Source organism: Nomascus leucogenys, unplaced genomic scaffold, assembly GCF_006542625.1.
Source record: "Nomascus leucogenys isolate Asia unplaced genomic scaffold, Asia_NLE_v1 Super-Scaffold_249, whole genome shotgun sequence".
Classification (NCBI taxonomy): Eukaryota; Metazoa; Chordata; class Mammalia; order Primates; family Hylobatidae; genus Nomascus; species Nomascus leucogenys.
The window spans coordinates 2,741,022-2,758,574 of record NW_022095768.1 but is presented as its reverse complement, the minus strand read 5'-3'; the positions used below and the strand labels follow the sequence as shown (position 1 = coordinate 2,758,574).

The window sequence follows — 17,553 nt, the reverse complement described above, 5'->3', positions numbered from 1 at the left end:
ATTGCTTGAGCCTGGGAGGCAGAGGTTGCAGTGAGCCGAGATCCTGCCACAGCACTCCAATCTGGGTGACAGAGTGGACCCTGTCTCAATCAATCAATCAATCAATCAATAAAGGCAAGCTCCTTGGAGAGCCAGAAGCTGTTGAATTCTCTGCCTTTGCCTCCTCTCCCTTTTTTACTTTCCTGGTTCTTCCCTTCTATTGATACTAGATTCTCATTCTTCCATACATTAATAAGGCACTTCCCAATAATAAGGTAATTAAGAAATGAAGGGCCAGGCACAGTGGCTCGCACCTGTAATCCCAGCACTTTGGGAGGCCGAGGCAGGTGGATCACCTGAGGAGTTTGAGACCAGCCTGGCCAACATGGCAAAACCCCGTCTATACCAAAAATACAAAATTAGCCAAGCATGGTGGTGCATGCCTGTAGTCCCAGCTACTCGGGAGGCTGAGGCAGGAGAATCACTTGAACCCAGGAGGCAGAGGTTGCAGTGAGCCGAGATTGTGCCATTGCACTCCAGCCTGGGCAACAAGAGCGAAACTCTGTCTCAAAAAAAAAAAAAAAAAAAAAAAAGCCAGGTGCAGTGGCTCATGCCTGTAATCCTAGCACTTTGGGAGGCTGAGGTGGGCAGATCACCTGAGGTCGGGTGTTCGAGACTAGCCTGACCGTGGGGAAACCTTGTCTCTACTAGAAATACAAAATTAGCCAGGTGTGGTGGAACATGCCTGTAATTCCAGCTACTTGGGAGGCTGAGGCAGGAGAATCGCTTGAACCTGGGAGGCGGAGGCTGCAGTGGGCCGAGTTCGCGCCATTGCACTCCAGCCTGGGAAACAAGAGTGAAACTCTGTCTCAAAAAAAAAGAAGACAATTTCCTGTGTACCTACTATGTGCTAGGCACTGAGGTAGGCATTTCCACAGCTACTTTATGTGAACTAGGTATAAATATCCCCTTATTTATACACAAGGGAAAAGGTCAGAGAAATTTAGTTACTTGCTGGTAGTATGTGGCACAGCTGGCTTCACACCCAAGACTGCTGGTATCAAAGTTCATGCTGTCAGCCCTCAGGTATTTGCACAGGACGGTAAGGGCTCTAAGCATGTGCAGGCCTCAGGGTCTTTGTTTAAAGATCCATCTCATTGCATTAGGCCTAGGGCCATCCAGTAACAGGAATGAACCTTGGGACATTCACTCAGAGTTCGTGTAATAGGACCTTCACCTGATCAGCCCTCGTAGTAGTTTACAAGAAAAACCACAGCTGTCGATTCATTACTGCTTCCATATATATGTATTTTTTTCTCTTGTTGCCCAGGCTGGAGTGCAATGACGTGATCTCGGCTCACCGCAACCTCCAACTCCCAGGTTCAAGGAATTATCATCCTGCCTCAGCCTCCCGAGTAGCTGGGATTACAGGCACGGGCCACCATGCCTGGCTAATTTTGTATTTTTAGTAGAGATGGGGTTTCTCCATGTTGGCCAGGCTGGTCTCAAACTCCCGACCTCAGGTGATCTCGCCTCAGCCTCCCAAAGTGCTGGGATTACAAGCGTGAGCCACCATGCCTGGCCTATTTCTTTACATTTGAGACAGGGTCTTGCTCTGTTGCCCAGGTTGGAGCGTAGTGGTAGTCATAGCTCAGTTACTTTGAGCTCCTGGGCTCAAGCGATCTTCCAGCCTCAGCCTCCTGAGTAGCTGAGATATAGGCACATACCACCAGGTCCTGCTAATTTTATTTTTTGTAGAGATGGCGTTTCACTGTGTTGCCAGGCTGGTCTCGAACTCTTAGGCTCATGCAGTCCTCCTGCCTTGGCCTCTCAAAGTGCTGGGATTACAGGCCTGAGCCACCACACCCAGCCACATTTAGGAACTGTAGCAATTAAGAGAACGGGACTGTCCTCTCAGATCTCCAAGTGGAAAGACTTCATTGAAGTCAGCAGGGTTTCCATTAACTGAGAAGACACACTGTTAGGAAAGTGTGGTCCTAGTAACTGCATCTTATTTCCAAGAAACCCGCAGGCTTTCCTGGCACCTGGTCTAAGGGATCCTCTGGTAGAGGACAGGCATTCTGTCATGGTGAATAATGAATGAGAGTGAAAGGAAGTAACTTGGGTTATTGAGTTCTATGGGTATAACTACTGGACAATGAATAAAACATTGTGAGGGAAATTGCTCTTAGACTCTGCTTGATGCCTCCTGCAAGAAGCAGAAAGGTGTGTATCCCAGCAAGTGATTTGAGTTTCTTCAACAAATTCCTTAGTATAACAAGTATAATTTCCTCATAACCTTGTTGGGAATACAAATGTTAGGCTTGAGGACTGAGCTCATTAAACAAAAACAACTGTCTTGATGAGAAGCTAAGTTTTATTATTATAATTACAAATCAATTACAGAGAAACTGAAGCCATTCATACATGACAAACATACATTTCCTCTGTGTGTACAGCACACAAGTAATATACATAAATATATTCCATGTCTGAACAAATCCTTTTTAAAACTTTAAAAGCTGGCTGGGCGCAGTGGCTCACGCCTGTAATCCCGGCACTTTGGGAGGCCGAGGCGGGCGGATCACCAGGTGAAGAGATCGAGACCATCCTGGCTAACGCGGTGAAACCCCGTCTCTACTAAAAATACAAAAAAATTAGCCAGGCGTGGCGGCACACGCCTGTAGTCCCAGCTACTCGGGAGGCTGAGGCAGGAGAATCGCTTGAACCCGGGAGGTGGAGGTTGCAGTGATTCGAGATTGCACCACCACACTCCAGCCTGGGCGACAGAGTGAGACTCCGTCTCAAAAAATAAAACAAAAACAAAAACAAACAAAAAAACTTTAAAAGCCAAGATAGTAGCTTATTAAAATTTGAATACAGTACATGTTTCTAGTCATGAACTCTGTGGTTTCTTCTCATGACCAAGATATTCAGTTCCATGACAACATTTTCCTTGTCTATAGTAGTGATACACAGTTTGTCAGACTTATTTTTTTATTTTATTTTTTTGAGACGAGAGTCTCGCTCTCTCGCCCAGGCTTGAGTACAGTGGTGCGATCTTGACTCACTGCAAGCTGCGCCTCCCAGGTTCACGCCATTCTCCTGCCTCAGCCTCCTGAGTAGCTGGGACTACAGGTGCCTACCACCACGCCCGGCTAATTTTTTGTATTTTTAGTAGAGACAGGGTTTCACCGTGTTAGCCAGGATGGTCTCAATCTCCTGACCTCATGATCCACCCGCCTCGGCCTCTCAAAGTGCTGGGATTACAGGCATGAGCCACCGTGCCCAGCCACTCTCACTTTAATACTATGAAAAATGCTACTTAGATTTTTTTCTATACTGCCTACAATCCAAGTTATTAAAATTTAAAACCATATGAAAGCATTTATGAAGATTCTGAACTGTATTTCTCATTAAAAGAAAAGAAATGCTTGGTGAGTCATGTCCTGAGGCTTATGTAGAGAAGAAAGCAGAAGGCCATTGTCAGTCATTTTGAAAGTTAAAGCTCAGCACTTAATGTGAATTTAGATCCATTTAAGAAAGGATTCCTCAGTTTTATGGGTTTGTGCTCCTCTGAGCATCCTCAGGGAAGTGAGAACACAAGACTTCTGTTCTTCTAAGCAAAAATCATTATCAAATGAATTTATTAAAGAGCTATGCTGAGCAAATTGCAATTGTATGTATGTAGCTACATAGGCTTCCATGGGAATTGTAAATGGCTAGCTGAGGGCACTTTCAATTGATTCAGAGTAAAACAATCTGAGGCTTGTAACAAATGTACAAAAAACTAAAATCAATGAGCAACTCTAATAGGAAGAACCTGTTTGCATTCCTTATGTTACAGTTTGCTTGTAAACTGTATGTACTTTGTTTCTTTTTTCAACACTGTTTTAAAACTCCAGCATTTTCACCTAAAAGAAAACACAGGCGGCCGTGCGCGGTGGCTCATGCCTGTAATCCCAGCACTTTGGGAGGCTGAGGCGGGCGGATCACGAGGTCAGGAGATCCAGACCATCCTGGTTAACACGGTGAAACCCCGTCTCTACTAAAAATACAAAAAATTAGCCGGGCGAGGTGGCGGGCACCTGTAGTCCCAGCTACTCGGGAGGCTGAGGCAGGAGAATGGCGTGAACCCCGGGGGGCGGAGCTTGCAGTGAGCAGAGATCGCGCCACTGCACTCGGCGACAGCGAGACTCCGTCTCAAAAAAAAAAAAAAAGAAAAGAAAACACAGGCTCTTCATAAATACCTGTGAACAAATAAATGAAACGGTGACTGGGGGCGATTTCTGCAGTAGCTTTCTCTCAGAGATAATTTTTTTTTTTTGAGACAGAGTCTCGCTCTGTCGCCCAGGCCGGAGTGAGTGGCGCGATCTCGGCTCACTGCAAGCTCCGCCTCCCGAGTTCACGCCATTCTCCTGCCTCAGCCTCCAGAGTAGCTGGGACTACAGGCGCCCGCCACCAAGCCCGACTAATTTTTTGTATTTTAGTAGAGACGGGGTTTCACTGTGTTAGCCAGGATGGTCTCAATCTCCTAACCTCGTGATCTGCCCGCCTCGGCCTCCCAAAGTGCTGGGATTACAGGCTTGAGCCACCGCGCCCAGCTCAAAGATAATATTTTATCTTGAAGCTAGTGCATCGATTTTTAAAGCTCATTTAATTTTCTACATACTCAGGATTTGCATATTGACTTAAAATCTGACTTTATCATCCATGCCATTATCAACTAGACAAAAAAATGTATCAAGCACCCACAGGATGCACAGATCTATCTCTGAAATGGTGTAGTGGTATTAATCTGTTCTAAGACTAGGATTACATTTTTTTTTAAGAAGCTACAATCCACTAAAAAGGAAGTATTACGGTTTTTCGGAGAAGAAAAGCTGCTAAATACTGCAGCAAACTCAGGCTTTTCCTGAGAAGAGCCACAAACAAAATCATCTCTGAAATTTTTTAAGCAACAACTTCCTGAAGCCTGGAATTTATGGGGCCAGTGAGACACTAAAATTCCACAACTCTCACATACATATCTATCTAGGACTCAGTGAAGATGTTCCTCAGATTTTTGTTTAAGTTAAATTGGTAAAATACGAAAAGAAAATCTGTACTGAGTTTCAAATCATCTTAAATAGCAATCCTATGAACAATTATAACTGCAATTTCAAACAGTAAGACTTAATATACAAATATATTTGATCATACAGTTATCTCAAAACATACGATCAAAAACTTTGGTCAAGAGCTTCTTTCATGAATTCTTCAAGGACAGCTACCACATTTTTGGCTTCAGGCATTTCTTCATGTTCCACTTTAACAATCTTCAAAAGTATATCTCCACTACCACAGTTCTTTAGGAACATGTAACATTTAAACAAAGCATAATGATTCATTTCTGCCTGTCGGATAAATCTCTTCAAATTGTTTGTGTCTTGTATGGCCTAGAAAAAGATTACCCAGTTAAAAATGTGTTAAGTGAAATAATAATGAAGCTCAAAAAATAACTCCTATCCAGCTGAGAACTCAACATGTCTTCCTGAATTGTTTGCTTTTCATATTAAATATTTCCAAAATTTAAATTGCAGTATGCTTTGCTCTTGGTAGAAGAAGAAAATCTCTTTTTTTTTCTTGTTTCACTCTTGTTGCCCAGGCTGAAGCGCAATGGCTCGATCTCGGTTCACCACAAACTCTGCCTCCTGGGTTCAAGTGATTCTCCTGCCTCAGTCTCCCAAGTACCTGGAACTACAGGTGTGCGCCACCACACCAGGCTAATTTTCTATTTTTAGTAGAGACAGGGTTTCACCATGTTGGTCAAGCTGGTCTCGAACTTCTGACCTCAAGTGATCCACCCTCCTCGGCCTCCCAAAATGTTGGAATTACAGGCGTGAGCCACCACGCGCAGCCAAAAATCTCTTACACAAAATAAAAATACTTTAAAATAATCTGCTGCCTAGCATGGTGGCTCATGTCTGTAATCCCAACACTTTGGGAGCCCCAGGCAATAGGATTGCCTAAGGGCCTGTAGTTTGAGACTAGCCTGGGCAACACAGCGAGACCCCGTCTCTACAAAAAATAAAAATAATTAGCTGAGTGTGGTGGTGCACACCTGTAGTTCCAGCTACTCAGGAGGCTGAGACAGGAAGACTGCTTGAACCCAGGAGGTTAAGGCTGCAGTGAGCCATGACTGCACCACTGCACTCTAGCTTGAGTGACAGAGTAAGATTCTGTCTCTTAAAACAAACAAACAAAACTAAATAAGGTGACAACACGTCCCCATCAGAATTTTTTTTTTTAGACAGAGTCTCACTCTGTCCCGGAGTGCAGTGGCACAATCTGGGCTCATTGCAACCTCTGCCTCCTGGGTTCAAACAATTTTCGTGCCTCAGCCACCTGACATAGCCAGGATTACAGGCATGCGCCGCCAGGCCCAGCTAATTTTTATAATTTTAGTAGAGAAAGCGTTTTGCCATGTTGGCCAGGCTGGTCTTGAACTCCTGGCCTCAAGCAATCCACCTGCCATAGTCTCCCAAAGTGCTGGGATTATAGGCGTGAGCCACTGCGCCCAGCCCCCATCAGAATTTTGAAAACTTAGGCACTGAACCACTTTTTTTGTGCTTTCCAACTAAGTCACAGATTGTAAGACTGATGTTTCTTAAATATAAGCAAGCATTCAACCCAATTTATTAGAAATGATATGTATAGAGCTACCAAAAAATAAAGTAAATGTCTTCTGATAATTCCAGTTTTGAGAACATCCTAATTAACAGACATCACAGCTATAAAGCAATTTGTTACTCTGTCACTGGTACTAATTAAAATTCAGACAAAAATTTCATGTGGCACTTGGCACACAGCCAACTAATTACCTTTAGTTTAAAGTTCTCCAGTACTTGTCGGAAAAGAAAAGGGTTACCTCCTTCAGCACCATTTAAAAAAGCTTGCATCCAATCCTCACAAAACCGGTTACTTCCTATAAAACATTTCAGAGACTAAATAAAATGAAATTTTACAAAGCTTTATTTATTTATTTATTTGAGATGGAGATTCACTCTTGTTGCCCGGCTGGAGTGCAATCGCGCGATCTCGGCTCACTGCAACCTCCACCTCCTGGATTCAAGTGATTATCCTCCTGAGTAGCTGGGATTACAGGCGCCTGCCACCATGCCTGGCTAATTTTTTTATATTTTTAGTAGAGACGGGGTTTCACCATATTGGCCAGGCTGGTCTCAAACTCCTGAACTCAGATGATCCACTGCCTCAGCCTCCCAAAGTGCTGGGATTACAGGTGTGAGCCACCGTGCCCGACCCATTTATTTATTTATTTATTTTTATTTTTTATTTATTTTATTTTTTTTTTGAGACAGAGTCTCGCTCTGTCGCCCAGGCTGGAGTGCAGTGGTGCAATCTCGGCTCAGTGCAAGCTCCGCCTCCCGGGTTCACGCCATTCTCCTGCCTCAGCCTCTCCGAGTAGCTGGGACTACAGGTGCCCACCACCACGCCCGGCTAATTTTTTGTATTTTTAGTAGAGACGGAGTTTCACCGTGGTCTCGATCTCCTGACCTCGTGATCCGCCTGCCTCGGCCTCCCAAAGGGCTGGGATTAGAAGCGTGAGCCACCGTGCCCGGCCCCATTTATTTCTTTATAAAAACATCTTTAATGAATTATTTAAGACATGTATAATGGCCTAAAAAAACAGTGTGCTCACCACATGGCTAAGGAATACCAAAATGGCTGACGCCCACTGTATGCCCCTTCCCAATCACATCCCCCTTCCTTTCCCATCAGAAAGGATAATCATTCCCACAGATGTCTTTAAACTTTTCCCATACACCTTTGCACGTGTAAGCCTTATCTACATTATTCTGCATATGTTAAAACTTGTATGTATTTTTTCTTTTATGGCTATTTCACTAAATAGTATGTTTGAGAGCTATATTGACACAAGTAGCTCCAGTACATTCATTTTCACTGCTCTGTTATATTCCATTGCATGAATATAGCAGCTTATCAGTTTTCCTGTTGATAAACACTTAAATTGCTTCCAATTCCTTGCTTTTTCAAGTAATGCCTTTATGGACATTTTAAAATTCGTCTCCTTGTGTACACATACTGGAATTTTTTTATGTACCTAGGCGTGGAATTGCTAGGCATGGCATGATTTCCATGTTTCTAGAATTATATTGTTTTCAGCAAGTGGTTTCTCATGGTTTGAGATAACCATGTAAAACTGCACAAGGCAGGAAGAATAAGGTTGTATCATAGGCTCTCAGTGCAAAGATGGGGACTCGCAAGAGATGTAGGAAGGCTGCTTCAGAGGTTGTAGCTCACCTGCATTGCAGAACTGAGGCTGGGAGCTGCTGCAATCGATGACCACAGACTTATGCTGCTCCTCTGTCATGGCCATGCACAAAGAAGTCATGGTGCCTTCATGAATAAGTCCTTGAAGACTGGCCACACTCAGAAACCTGCCACACACACAAGTCCATTTCCACAAATAATATTGCAGGACGGAAGGGTGAAAACAAATTTATTTTGCACTGGGCTGGTGGGGAAGGGATGAGAGGAGCAGTTTACAAACATAGATGTCAATCTTGCTGTGGAAAAGCTTTTCTCTTTGAAAAAACTGTTCCTGCCAGGCGCGGTGGCTCACGCTTGTAATCCCAGCACTTTGGGAGGCCGAGGCGGGTGGATCACGAGGTCAGGAGATCGAGACCACGGTGAAACCCCATCTCTACTAAAAATACAAAAAAAAATTAGCCGGGCGTGGTGGCGGGCGCCTGTAGTCCCAGCTACTCGGAGAGGCTGAGGCAGGAGAATGGCGTGAACCCGGGAGGCGGAGCTTGCAGTGAGCCGAGATTGCGCCACTGCACTCCAGCCTGGGTGACAGAGCGAGACTCTGTCTCAAAAAAAAAAATAAATAATAAAAAAAAAAGAAAAAACTGTTCTTTACCTGTTAATGTCTCTCTTTGTTTTTTCATCTGATTCTTTAACTTCAACAGGAGTGTAACTCAAAGCCTATGAGAGAAAAATAAAGCCTGATTGGTACATACATTCCAGTTTTTCTTGAGCAGCTACTCATGACTAAATGTCCCCATAAGTCCCTACCACACTGGACAACGATTGACGGGCACTGGTCACAAGCTCTCCAGAGCCTTGTTCAGCCACTGCTCATTAACATTTTATAGAATTAAAATTGCTTTGGATTTTTGTTTTCCTTTTCAAATTGTTTTGGAAACCATACCTTTCCCAGATCACTTGGAAAAGTAATTATTTTAAAATGTTTTATCCTATTAGGAAGACTCAGCATTTGAAATTCAACTCTACCTTAGTAATATCACTTTCTAGATCTGAGAAAATAAAGTGTGGTCTATCTTGATAGCAAGCATAGTTTGAATATTTGGGGAGGGATGGGAGTCATGTTCAGAGAAAATGAGTATGTTTCTAAATCATCCAAAGTGATTCTCAGTTAAGGAAATCCTCTTGTTTGGCAGTACTTACAGCATGTAGCAGAAAGGTAAGCTTTTCCTGAAAGAGAAGAACAACCCTTTGGATTGGGCATACAACATCCTCAAACCAGCTGCTCAGATAGGATTTTATGTGACTCTCCAGGCCCCTTTCCTAAATCAAGAAAGAACATCATTTGCTTTAATATAAGCCTTTCCTTTAGAGGACTTCATATTTTCTTCATCATATCCTTGATGGTGAAAAAGACCAGGATAGACACCTCCCTTTTTAAAGCTAACACCACCAATTCAAAAAAAGAAATTGTGATATACCTTTCCTGGCTTGTTGGGCAGGGTGAGGATTAAATCTGTACTGAATTTATTTAAAACACACCAAGAAATGCATTCTATAAAATGAAGAGACTGAATAGGGTTCCATGCTATTTCTTCACAGGGAAGAGGTGGGCACTCACAAGTCCCTCTCCTCCCACTATACTGTGCACTCAATGGAGATACTAACTCAATAATCCTCATTTCCCTGGCACTTGTGGTACAGTGTCTAAAACATGCATAGTATGAGCTTATTAAATGCCTTTTGAATGACTAACGGCTTGTAGATAGAGAATTCATTCGTATTCAGAATGTGAACGGGGAAGGATACAAGTAACTCATCAAAGCACTCCACCTCACTCCAGATGTCAGACATGCTGCCATGAGCACATCTGGCTTTCTAGGCTATGCTGCTCCCTGAAGACTAGTGTCACACACGAAGAGCTCTAGTCTGGGAGAACAGCTCTATTAGACTTCCATCAGTTGCTCACTCCTGCACTATCCCTTCCTCTCTCCTGCAGTATCTTCTAAGTATGTGAAAAGTAAAACTACTACTATATATGTAATGGGTAGTACATTTGTGAGAGTCATGACTAACAACTGCTACAAGCTGAAAGCATTGTTTTTGTTTGCTTTTTTGAGACAGGGTCTCACTCTGTCATCCAGGCTGGAGTGCAGTGGTACAATCATAGCTCACTGCAGCCTCAACTTCCCAGGGTCAGGTGATCCTCCCACCGCAGCCTCCCAAGTAGCTAGGACTACAGGTGCGTGCCACCATGCCTGGCTAATTTTTGTATTTGTTGTAGAGATGGGGTTTCACCTTGTTGCCCAGGCTGGTCTTGAACTCCTGGGCTCAAGTGATCTGCCCGCTTTGGCCTCTCAAAGTGCTGAGATTACAGGTGTGAGCCACCACACCCAGCCAGTTTTTCAAAGGTTTGAATAAGTTGATATGGATATGCCTAATTCATAAAAGATCAATAATGAAAATAGAATGTTTTTAAGAATCTTTGATGTTGAGTTCAAGAACAGCCATACTATTGCATAGCATGTCTTTGGTGCCAGAGGCTGCATGGCCCAGTACTTCTGACCATAATATAAATCTTACATGCCTAGAAATCAGGAAAAGGACATCCTCTTCCTCACCAGGCATGTTACTACATGCCATTGAATAGATAGAACTTTTCATAGATACAAAACATCAGAAGCAGTCTTGTGAAACTTTCAGCACTTTTAGGACTGTTTCCTGTATCCCTTTAAAATCACCTGTAGGCTGGGTGCAGTGGCTCACACCTGTAATTCCAGCACTTTGGGAGGCCGAGGCAGGTGGATTACTTGAGCTCAGCAGTTCAAGACAAGCCTGGGCAATATGGCAAAACCCCACCTCTACCAAAAATACAATTAGCTGGGCATGGTGGTGCATGCCTGTGGTACCAGCTACTTGGAAGGCTGAGGCGGGAGGATCGCTGGAGCCCAGAAAAGGCTGCAGTAAGCCATGATCGTGCCACTGTACTCCAGCCTGGGTGATAGCGTGAGACCCTATCTCAAAAAATGAAAAAGAGAAAGGAACCACCTGTAGGGTGGGCACAATGGCTCACGTCTGTAATCTCAGCACTTTGGGTGGCTGAGGTGGGAGGATTGCTTGAGGCCAGGAATCCTAGACCAGCCTGGGCAACAAAGTGAGATCCCCATCTCGACAAAAAATACCAAAAGTTAGCCAGGCGTGTTGATATGTGCCTGTAGTCCCAGCTATTTGGGAAGCTGAGGCGAGAAGACTGCTTGAGCCCCAAGAGGCTGAGGCTGCCGTGAGCCTGATCGCACCACTGCCCTGCAGCCTGGGCAACAGAGCAAGACCCTGTCTAAAATTAACAAAAAAAAAAAAAGTCACCTCTCTACTAGCTCACAAGGTGGCGAGTTTCTAGAATATAGGTGTCTTTGTGTCTACCTATATGATCTGACAAGTAGAGCAATCACAGTATATTAATCATTTCAGTCGTTATTTTAATTTTTTATTTTTTTGAGATGGAGTCTCACTCTGTCGCTCAGGCTGGAGTGCAAGTGGTGCGATCTCGGCTCACTGAAACCTCTGCCTCCCGGGTTCAAGCAATTCTCCTGCCTCAGCCTCCCAAGTAGCTGGGACTACAGGTGCCTGCCACCATGCCCAGCTAATTTTTGTATTTTTAGTAGAGACAAAGTTTCATCATATTGACCAGGCTGGTCTCTGACCTTGTGATCTGCCCACCTTGGCCTCCCAAAATGCTGGGATTACAGGCGTGAGCCACCGAGCCTGGCCCCATTTCAGTCTTTAAAAACCATTAAGTCAGTCAGTCACCTTACCTCACAATTCATGTTATTTTTCAGCCCTTGAATGTACTTGTCCAATTCAAGCCTGAAAGTATGTTCTTAAGGAAGCAATAAAGGATGAATAATGAAGACAGTATTTCATCTGTCAACAAGAAATTTAAAATCTCTCAAATAATGTGAGCTGCAAATGCAAACAAGCCAAGGCAAAATGGCCACATGAAGGTATGAAATTCAACTAAATACACGAGGAGTAGAAAAGCTTTTTGGAGGTTGGTAGTAATATTCTTCCACCTGCCTTCCCATGTTTTCCTTCCTGATGTTCCCAAAAACCAAAGAAAGGATATAGCTCAAGTCCTTTTTCAGACCCTCCTAAAAAGCAGACCACATATTCTGAAGGGTTATGTTCAGAGTCTACTGTTACTGTTTCAGGAAGCAGTTTTTCATTTTGGAAAAGGCAGTAATAACAACCAACTCGGTAACCTGGAATTCTAGAAAAGAAAGAAAATGTAAAATGCATTATTTTGGTTACTCATGCATCTATAATTTTGTGGACTGCTCTGAATTCCAGTCATCTTGATCTGGCAACACCATTAAACTGCCCACTAACTCAGAGCTTCCCAGACTTCTCGTTGGTGTACTTGCAGCAGCAAAGAAAAATGAATGTATACCCTGGAGGGCTTTAGTTAAAGCAGCGACTACCATACATGAAATTTCTTTGAATTCTCCTGTCTTACATGAAAAATTCACACAAATTTCACTCTAGTTCATACCCATGTTTATATTTAAAAAAAGCATGTTCTCCCCTCTCCCAAACCTTCACAAATTGATGTTTCAGGCAGATGTGTCTGAAGGTGGCCTCATCCTTGGGAAGTGGCCTCAAACTCCTGAGGGGACCTGTATGCTAACTTCACGGTCTGAGTTGAACTATAATAAAGACGTGTAATGGAGGCCGGGCACAGTGGCTCACACCTGTAATCCCAGCACTTTGGGAGGCCAAGGCGGGTGAATCACCTGAGGTCAGGAGTTCGAGACCAGCCTGGCCAACATGGTGAAACCCCATCTCTACTAAAAATACAAAAATTAGCCAGGTATGGTGGTGCATGCCTGTAATCCCAGCTATTCGGGAGGCTGAGGCAGGAGAATTGCTTGAACCAGGGAGGCGGAGGTTGCAGTAAGCCAAGATCACGCTACTGTACTCCAGTCTGGGCAACAGAGTGAGACTCTATCTTAAAAAAAAAAAAAAATAGAGGTGTAATGGAAAGACAGTTGGAATTGGACTAATAATGCTGATGTTTAAGCCTGAACTCCATCAATTTGACCAGCCTCATGACCTGAGTTTACATAAACTTCTCTGAGTTTATTTCCTCATCTGAAAATGAAAATAAGAGTATCTGCTATATTTCCCCTTTGTAAGGAAAATTACATAAAAGTTTGTGAAAATACTTTACCAACTGTATACAAATTTAGTTTTAATAATCAACTCTTTTCTTCTTCTAAGTACAAAACTTATTAGCCTTGGCAACATGGTAGGACCCCATTTCTAAAAATAAAAAAATTAAAAAAAATTAAAAAATTAGCTGGGCATAGTAGTGCCTGCCTGCAGTCCCAGCTACTTGGGAGGCTGAGGTGATAGGATTGATTAAGCCCAGGAGGTCAAGGCTGCAGTGAGCTGTAATCGCACCACTGCACTCCAGCCTGGGCAACAAAGCAAGACCCTGTCTCAAAAAAAAAATAAACTAATTAAATAAAGTGCAATTGGGTGCCAGGGTCTCTGCCATTCAATTAATTCCATTCCACAAATGTTTATGTGTGAGGCCCAGTGCTCGGGCTGCCAGAGAATAAAAACAAATTCTGCAGGTCTAGTAGGAGCTGATCTTTTGGAGTTTCTCATCACTTCTCATATTTATTTCAGAAATAAAAACTCAGGACACAGCACATTTTGCACTTACTTTAGCTCCACAGATGCAACATTACCCAGCCCTTCAAAGACTGCACCTTTTGAAAGACGCTTAGCAATGAAACTGCGCAGCTCTGGCTCCACTTCGGATGGTAGATTAGTATCTGCCAAGGAGAGGCTTGACAAATGAAAGACACACATTCTTTACCAGTGGACTAGTGTATTCACACCCATTAAGTCAGACAGAATGGTACCAAAGCCAGGGGCTCTTTTAAGGACTGGGGAAAGCTGTCCTTATGACCCCTATTGGTGAGGCTTCTAGGAATGTATGCCACTAAGTATGATCTACCTCATCAAATAGCTTAAAATATTCCTATCTTTCCAGCTCATTCTCTCCAATACTGTGACTCCACTGGAACCCCCAATCCGCTGACCCTACCTCTTTTTCAGTCTCTCAAGTTTCTCATCTCACTTCTCTCCTTATTCTGCCTTAATTCCATGGTCAGTCATTATAATCACACCCCTGCGTACATTCTTATCTTTTTTATCTTTCAACTTTATTGAGGTATAATTGATGATTTAAAAATTTCAGGGCTGGGGCTGGGCGCAGTGGCTCACGCCTGTAATCCCAGCACTTTGGGAGGCCGAGGCGGGTGGACCACGAGGTCAAGAGATCGAGATCATCCTGGCTAACACGGTGAAACCCCGTCTCTACTAAAAAAAATACAAAAAAAATAGCCAGGCGTGGTGGCGGGTGCCTGTAGTCCTAGCCACTCGGGAGGCTGAGGCAGGAGAATGGCGTGAACCTGGGAGGCAGAGCTTGCAGTGAGCCGAGATCTGCACTCCAGCCTGGGCAACAGAGGAAGACTCTGTCTCAAAAAAAAAAAAAAAAAAAAAAATTTCAGGGCTGGGCAAGGTGGCTCATGCCTGTAATCCCAACACTTTGGGAGGCAGAGGTGGGCGAATCACTTGAGTCCAGGAGTTCAAGACCAGCCTGGGCAACATGGCAAAACCCCATCTCTACCAGAAATACAAAAATTAGCCAGGCATGGTGGTCAGTAGTCCCAGCTACTGGGGAGGCTGAGGTGAGAGGATCACCTGAGGCCGGGGAGGTTGACGCTGCAGCGAGCCAAGATCATGCCACTGCACTCCAGCCTGGGCAGCAGAGCAAGACCCTGTCTCAATTTAAAAGGAAAAAAAAAAAAGAATTTCTTTCTGGCTAATCACCAAGCACACTATCAGTATGTGGATTTGTTTGCCCCAGCCTTGAATGAACCAGCCAATGAGGAAATCAGGATGAGGTTCCTAGGGGATAGGAGGAATTGATGGTTTGACTCAGGGAAAGCTCAGTGGAAATAGAGTATCCGCTGACATGTACAGGCCAGAGATGCAGGGAAGATGAAAGCACATGCATGAATTATGGTGAAGCTCTTTTTACCTGAAATCATCACCAGAGGGAGTTTCTGCATTTGTGCCACTTGGGCTTCCGTCATCACTGTCCCCTCGTTGCTGTGCCAATCTGCAAGCCACAAAACCAATAGTGCTATCAATTTTGGGCTCTAAACCAAGAGGAGTATGGGGGCCTTGCAAGCAGGGTAAGGCAAGGAGTCAACTAAAAATGCTGCAATGTGGAAGTGCACTGCCTATCCTCATGACAAGGAAAACCCATACAGCAGTGAAGACAAGGGCCTCTTCTCTCTCTAGGCCACCTAACAGGTGGAGGAAAGGCTAAATACCCAGAAGGTTCAAGGAAACTCCTTTAAAAACTAAACTTGACAAGGCCAAGAAGGTTCCAGGAAAGTCAGTCAGAAGGAGGGAAAAGAGGAAGCAAGAACAGAGGAAAACCAGAGGGCGGGGATGGGGGTGTGTGTGACAGAAATGGGAGAAGTGGGGAGATAATGACAGAAAGGAGAGGGGACGGGAACTGAAATTAATGAGCGTGCGGGGCACTGCGCTAAACAAAGGGCAGCCGCGAGAGTAAGGGGCTGGGATGATATAGGAGCAGATGAAGGGCACAGGCATGGTTGGGCCAGGCATACAAGTCCACAATGGGGGCCGGGAAGAGCAGCGGGAGGCGAGGAGCGCCCTTCAGGCCAGAGACCTTGGCTGGGAGAGAAGAAGATGGCTTTTAGGAGCGGCCGGGCCGCTGGGCCGGGGGTGGGGTGCAAGGCCGGGCGGCGGGCCGGGGGCGGGGCCGCAGGGGCGGGCGGGCTGGCAGGCCGAGCTGGGCGCCAGCACCTGCTTCCGCGGTAGCTGTAAAGACAGTAGTGGCTGCTGGACGGCGGCTCGAGTCTCCGCTCCTCGGCTGAACCTCCCTCTTCGCTGCTCTCTAGTTCCTTTTCATCTCCATCCAGCGACTCCTGCAAGGAAGGGAGCATCGCGGCGGCCTCTGAGCGGCCCTGTGTCTCCGCCAAACCGCTCCCCTGCTGTCGTGCAGCCGTCGGTATCAGGGCTCGTCCGGCTCCCGGCCCTCGCACACCTGCGTTCCGCTGGTTTCCCCGGGTTCGCAGGCAAGGACTGGCCTGGAAAGGGAGGCTCTTCTCCCCACAGGGGCCGACAGGCGTACTGAGTTCGCCTTTACTGAAAAGCTTTTACCATTTATTTTGAACTTATTTTCCCTTGAGACATCTGGGAAACTTTCTATGTGATAAAGGTGGCACAACTACCTAGCCACATGGAAAAGAATAAGGCTACTCCTCTGCCTCCTTGCGCGAGTGCCAGCAGGCACAGACACCCGTTTGATCAAAAAGTTAAGAATTTAAAATGAATTTTGTTAAAGAGAAAATGTGGGATAATTTTGTTAATTCTTGAAGAAGGTCTTTCCAAACATAACAAAACACTTAAAAGTCATAAAGGAAAACGTTTAAAAAAATGACTACGTAAAAACTAAAAGGCTGGGCACGGTGGCTCACGCCTGTAATCCCAGTGCTTTGGGAGACCGACGCAGGCGGATCACTTGAGGTCAGGAGTTCAAGACCAGCCTGGGCAACATGGTGAAACTCTGTCTCTACTAAAAGTACAAAAAAATTAGCCAGGTGTGGTGGTTCACGCCTGTAATCCCAGCTACCCTTCCAGTCTCTGCCCATTACCCAGTTCTAACACCAATTCACATTTTCAGGTGTTTGTTTCTGCAACACCCCATTCTCTGGTACCAGTTTTCTGTCTCAGTCCATTTTATGATGCTATAAAAGGATACCAAAGACTGGGCAATTTATAATCACCTCTTAAAGGCCCCATTTCTTAATAGTCTTACAATGGTAATTACATTTCAACATGAATTTGGGAGTGGACAAACACTCAAACCATAGCGCCACGTGAAGGAGGCGGCAGACTGGAGTGATGTGTCTACAAACCAAGGAATGTCAAGGATTGATGGTCATCACCAGAAGCTAGGAGAGGACATGAAACACTTTCTCCCCTAGAGGCTTCAAGAGAGTATGTCCCCACCAGCACCTCCATGTCAACTTCTAGCCTCCAGAACTGTGAAATAATACATTTCCATTGTTTTAAGCCACCGTGTGTGTGTGCGTGCATGTGTTTTGTGTGTATTTTTTTATTTTTAGTAGTACAAATTTTATTCATAAATAAAACTTTATAAAGTTAAAA

General features: G+C 44.6%; 1 protein-coding gene across 1 annotated transcript; it reads right to left on the bottom strand.

Annotated features, from left to right (window-relative positions):
* Positions 1-5,024: 5,024 nt before the first annotated feature.
* On the bottom strand, positions 5,025-16,369 carry CUNH17orf75 (chromosome unknown C17orf75 homolog). The gene is made up of 10 exons (XM_004090341.2): positions 16,186-16,369; positions 15,386-15,466; positions 14,000-14,125; positions 12,395-12,538; positions 12,084-12,141; positions 9,475-9,594; positions 8,927-8,991; positions 8,305-8,441; positions 6,843-6,946; positions 5,025-5,417 (listed from the first exon to the last, which is right to left on the bottom strand). The coding sequence occupies exons 1-10, from the start codon at positions 16,323-16,325 to the stop codon at positions 5,202-5,204; spliced, it is 1,191 nt and encodes a 396-aa protein (XP_004090389.2). The 5' UTR covers positions 16,326-16,369; the 3' UTR covers positions 5,025-5,201.
* Positions 16,370-17,553: the final 1,184 nt, after the last annotated feature.

Excerpts from the sequence above, each read along its gene's own strand:
- CUNH17orf75 (XM_004090341.2), bottom strand. The coding sequence starts at position 16,325 with ATGCTCCCTTCCTTGCAGGAGTCGCTGGATGGAGATGAAAAGGAACTA. Across the intron at positions 9,595-12,083 it reads AAAATAACATGAATTGTGAG|GAAAGGGGCCTGGAGAGTCA; the intron begins GTAAGGTGACTG and ends TTCTTGATTTAG. Across the intron at positions 5,418-6,842 it reads TGGAGAACTTTAAACTAAAG|GCCATACAAGACACAAACAA; the intron begins GTAATTAGTTGG and ends ATCTTTTTCTAG.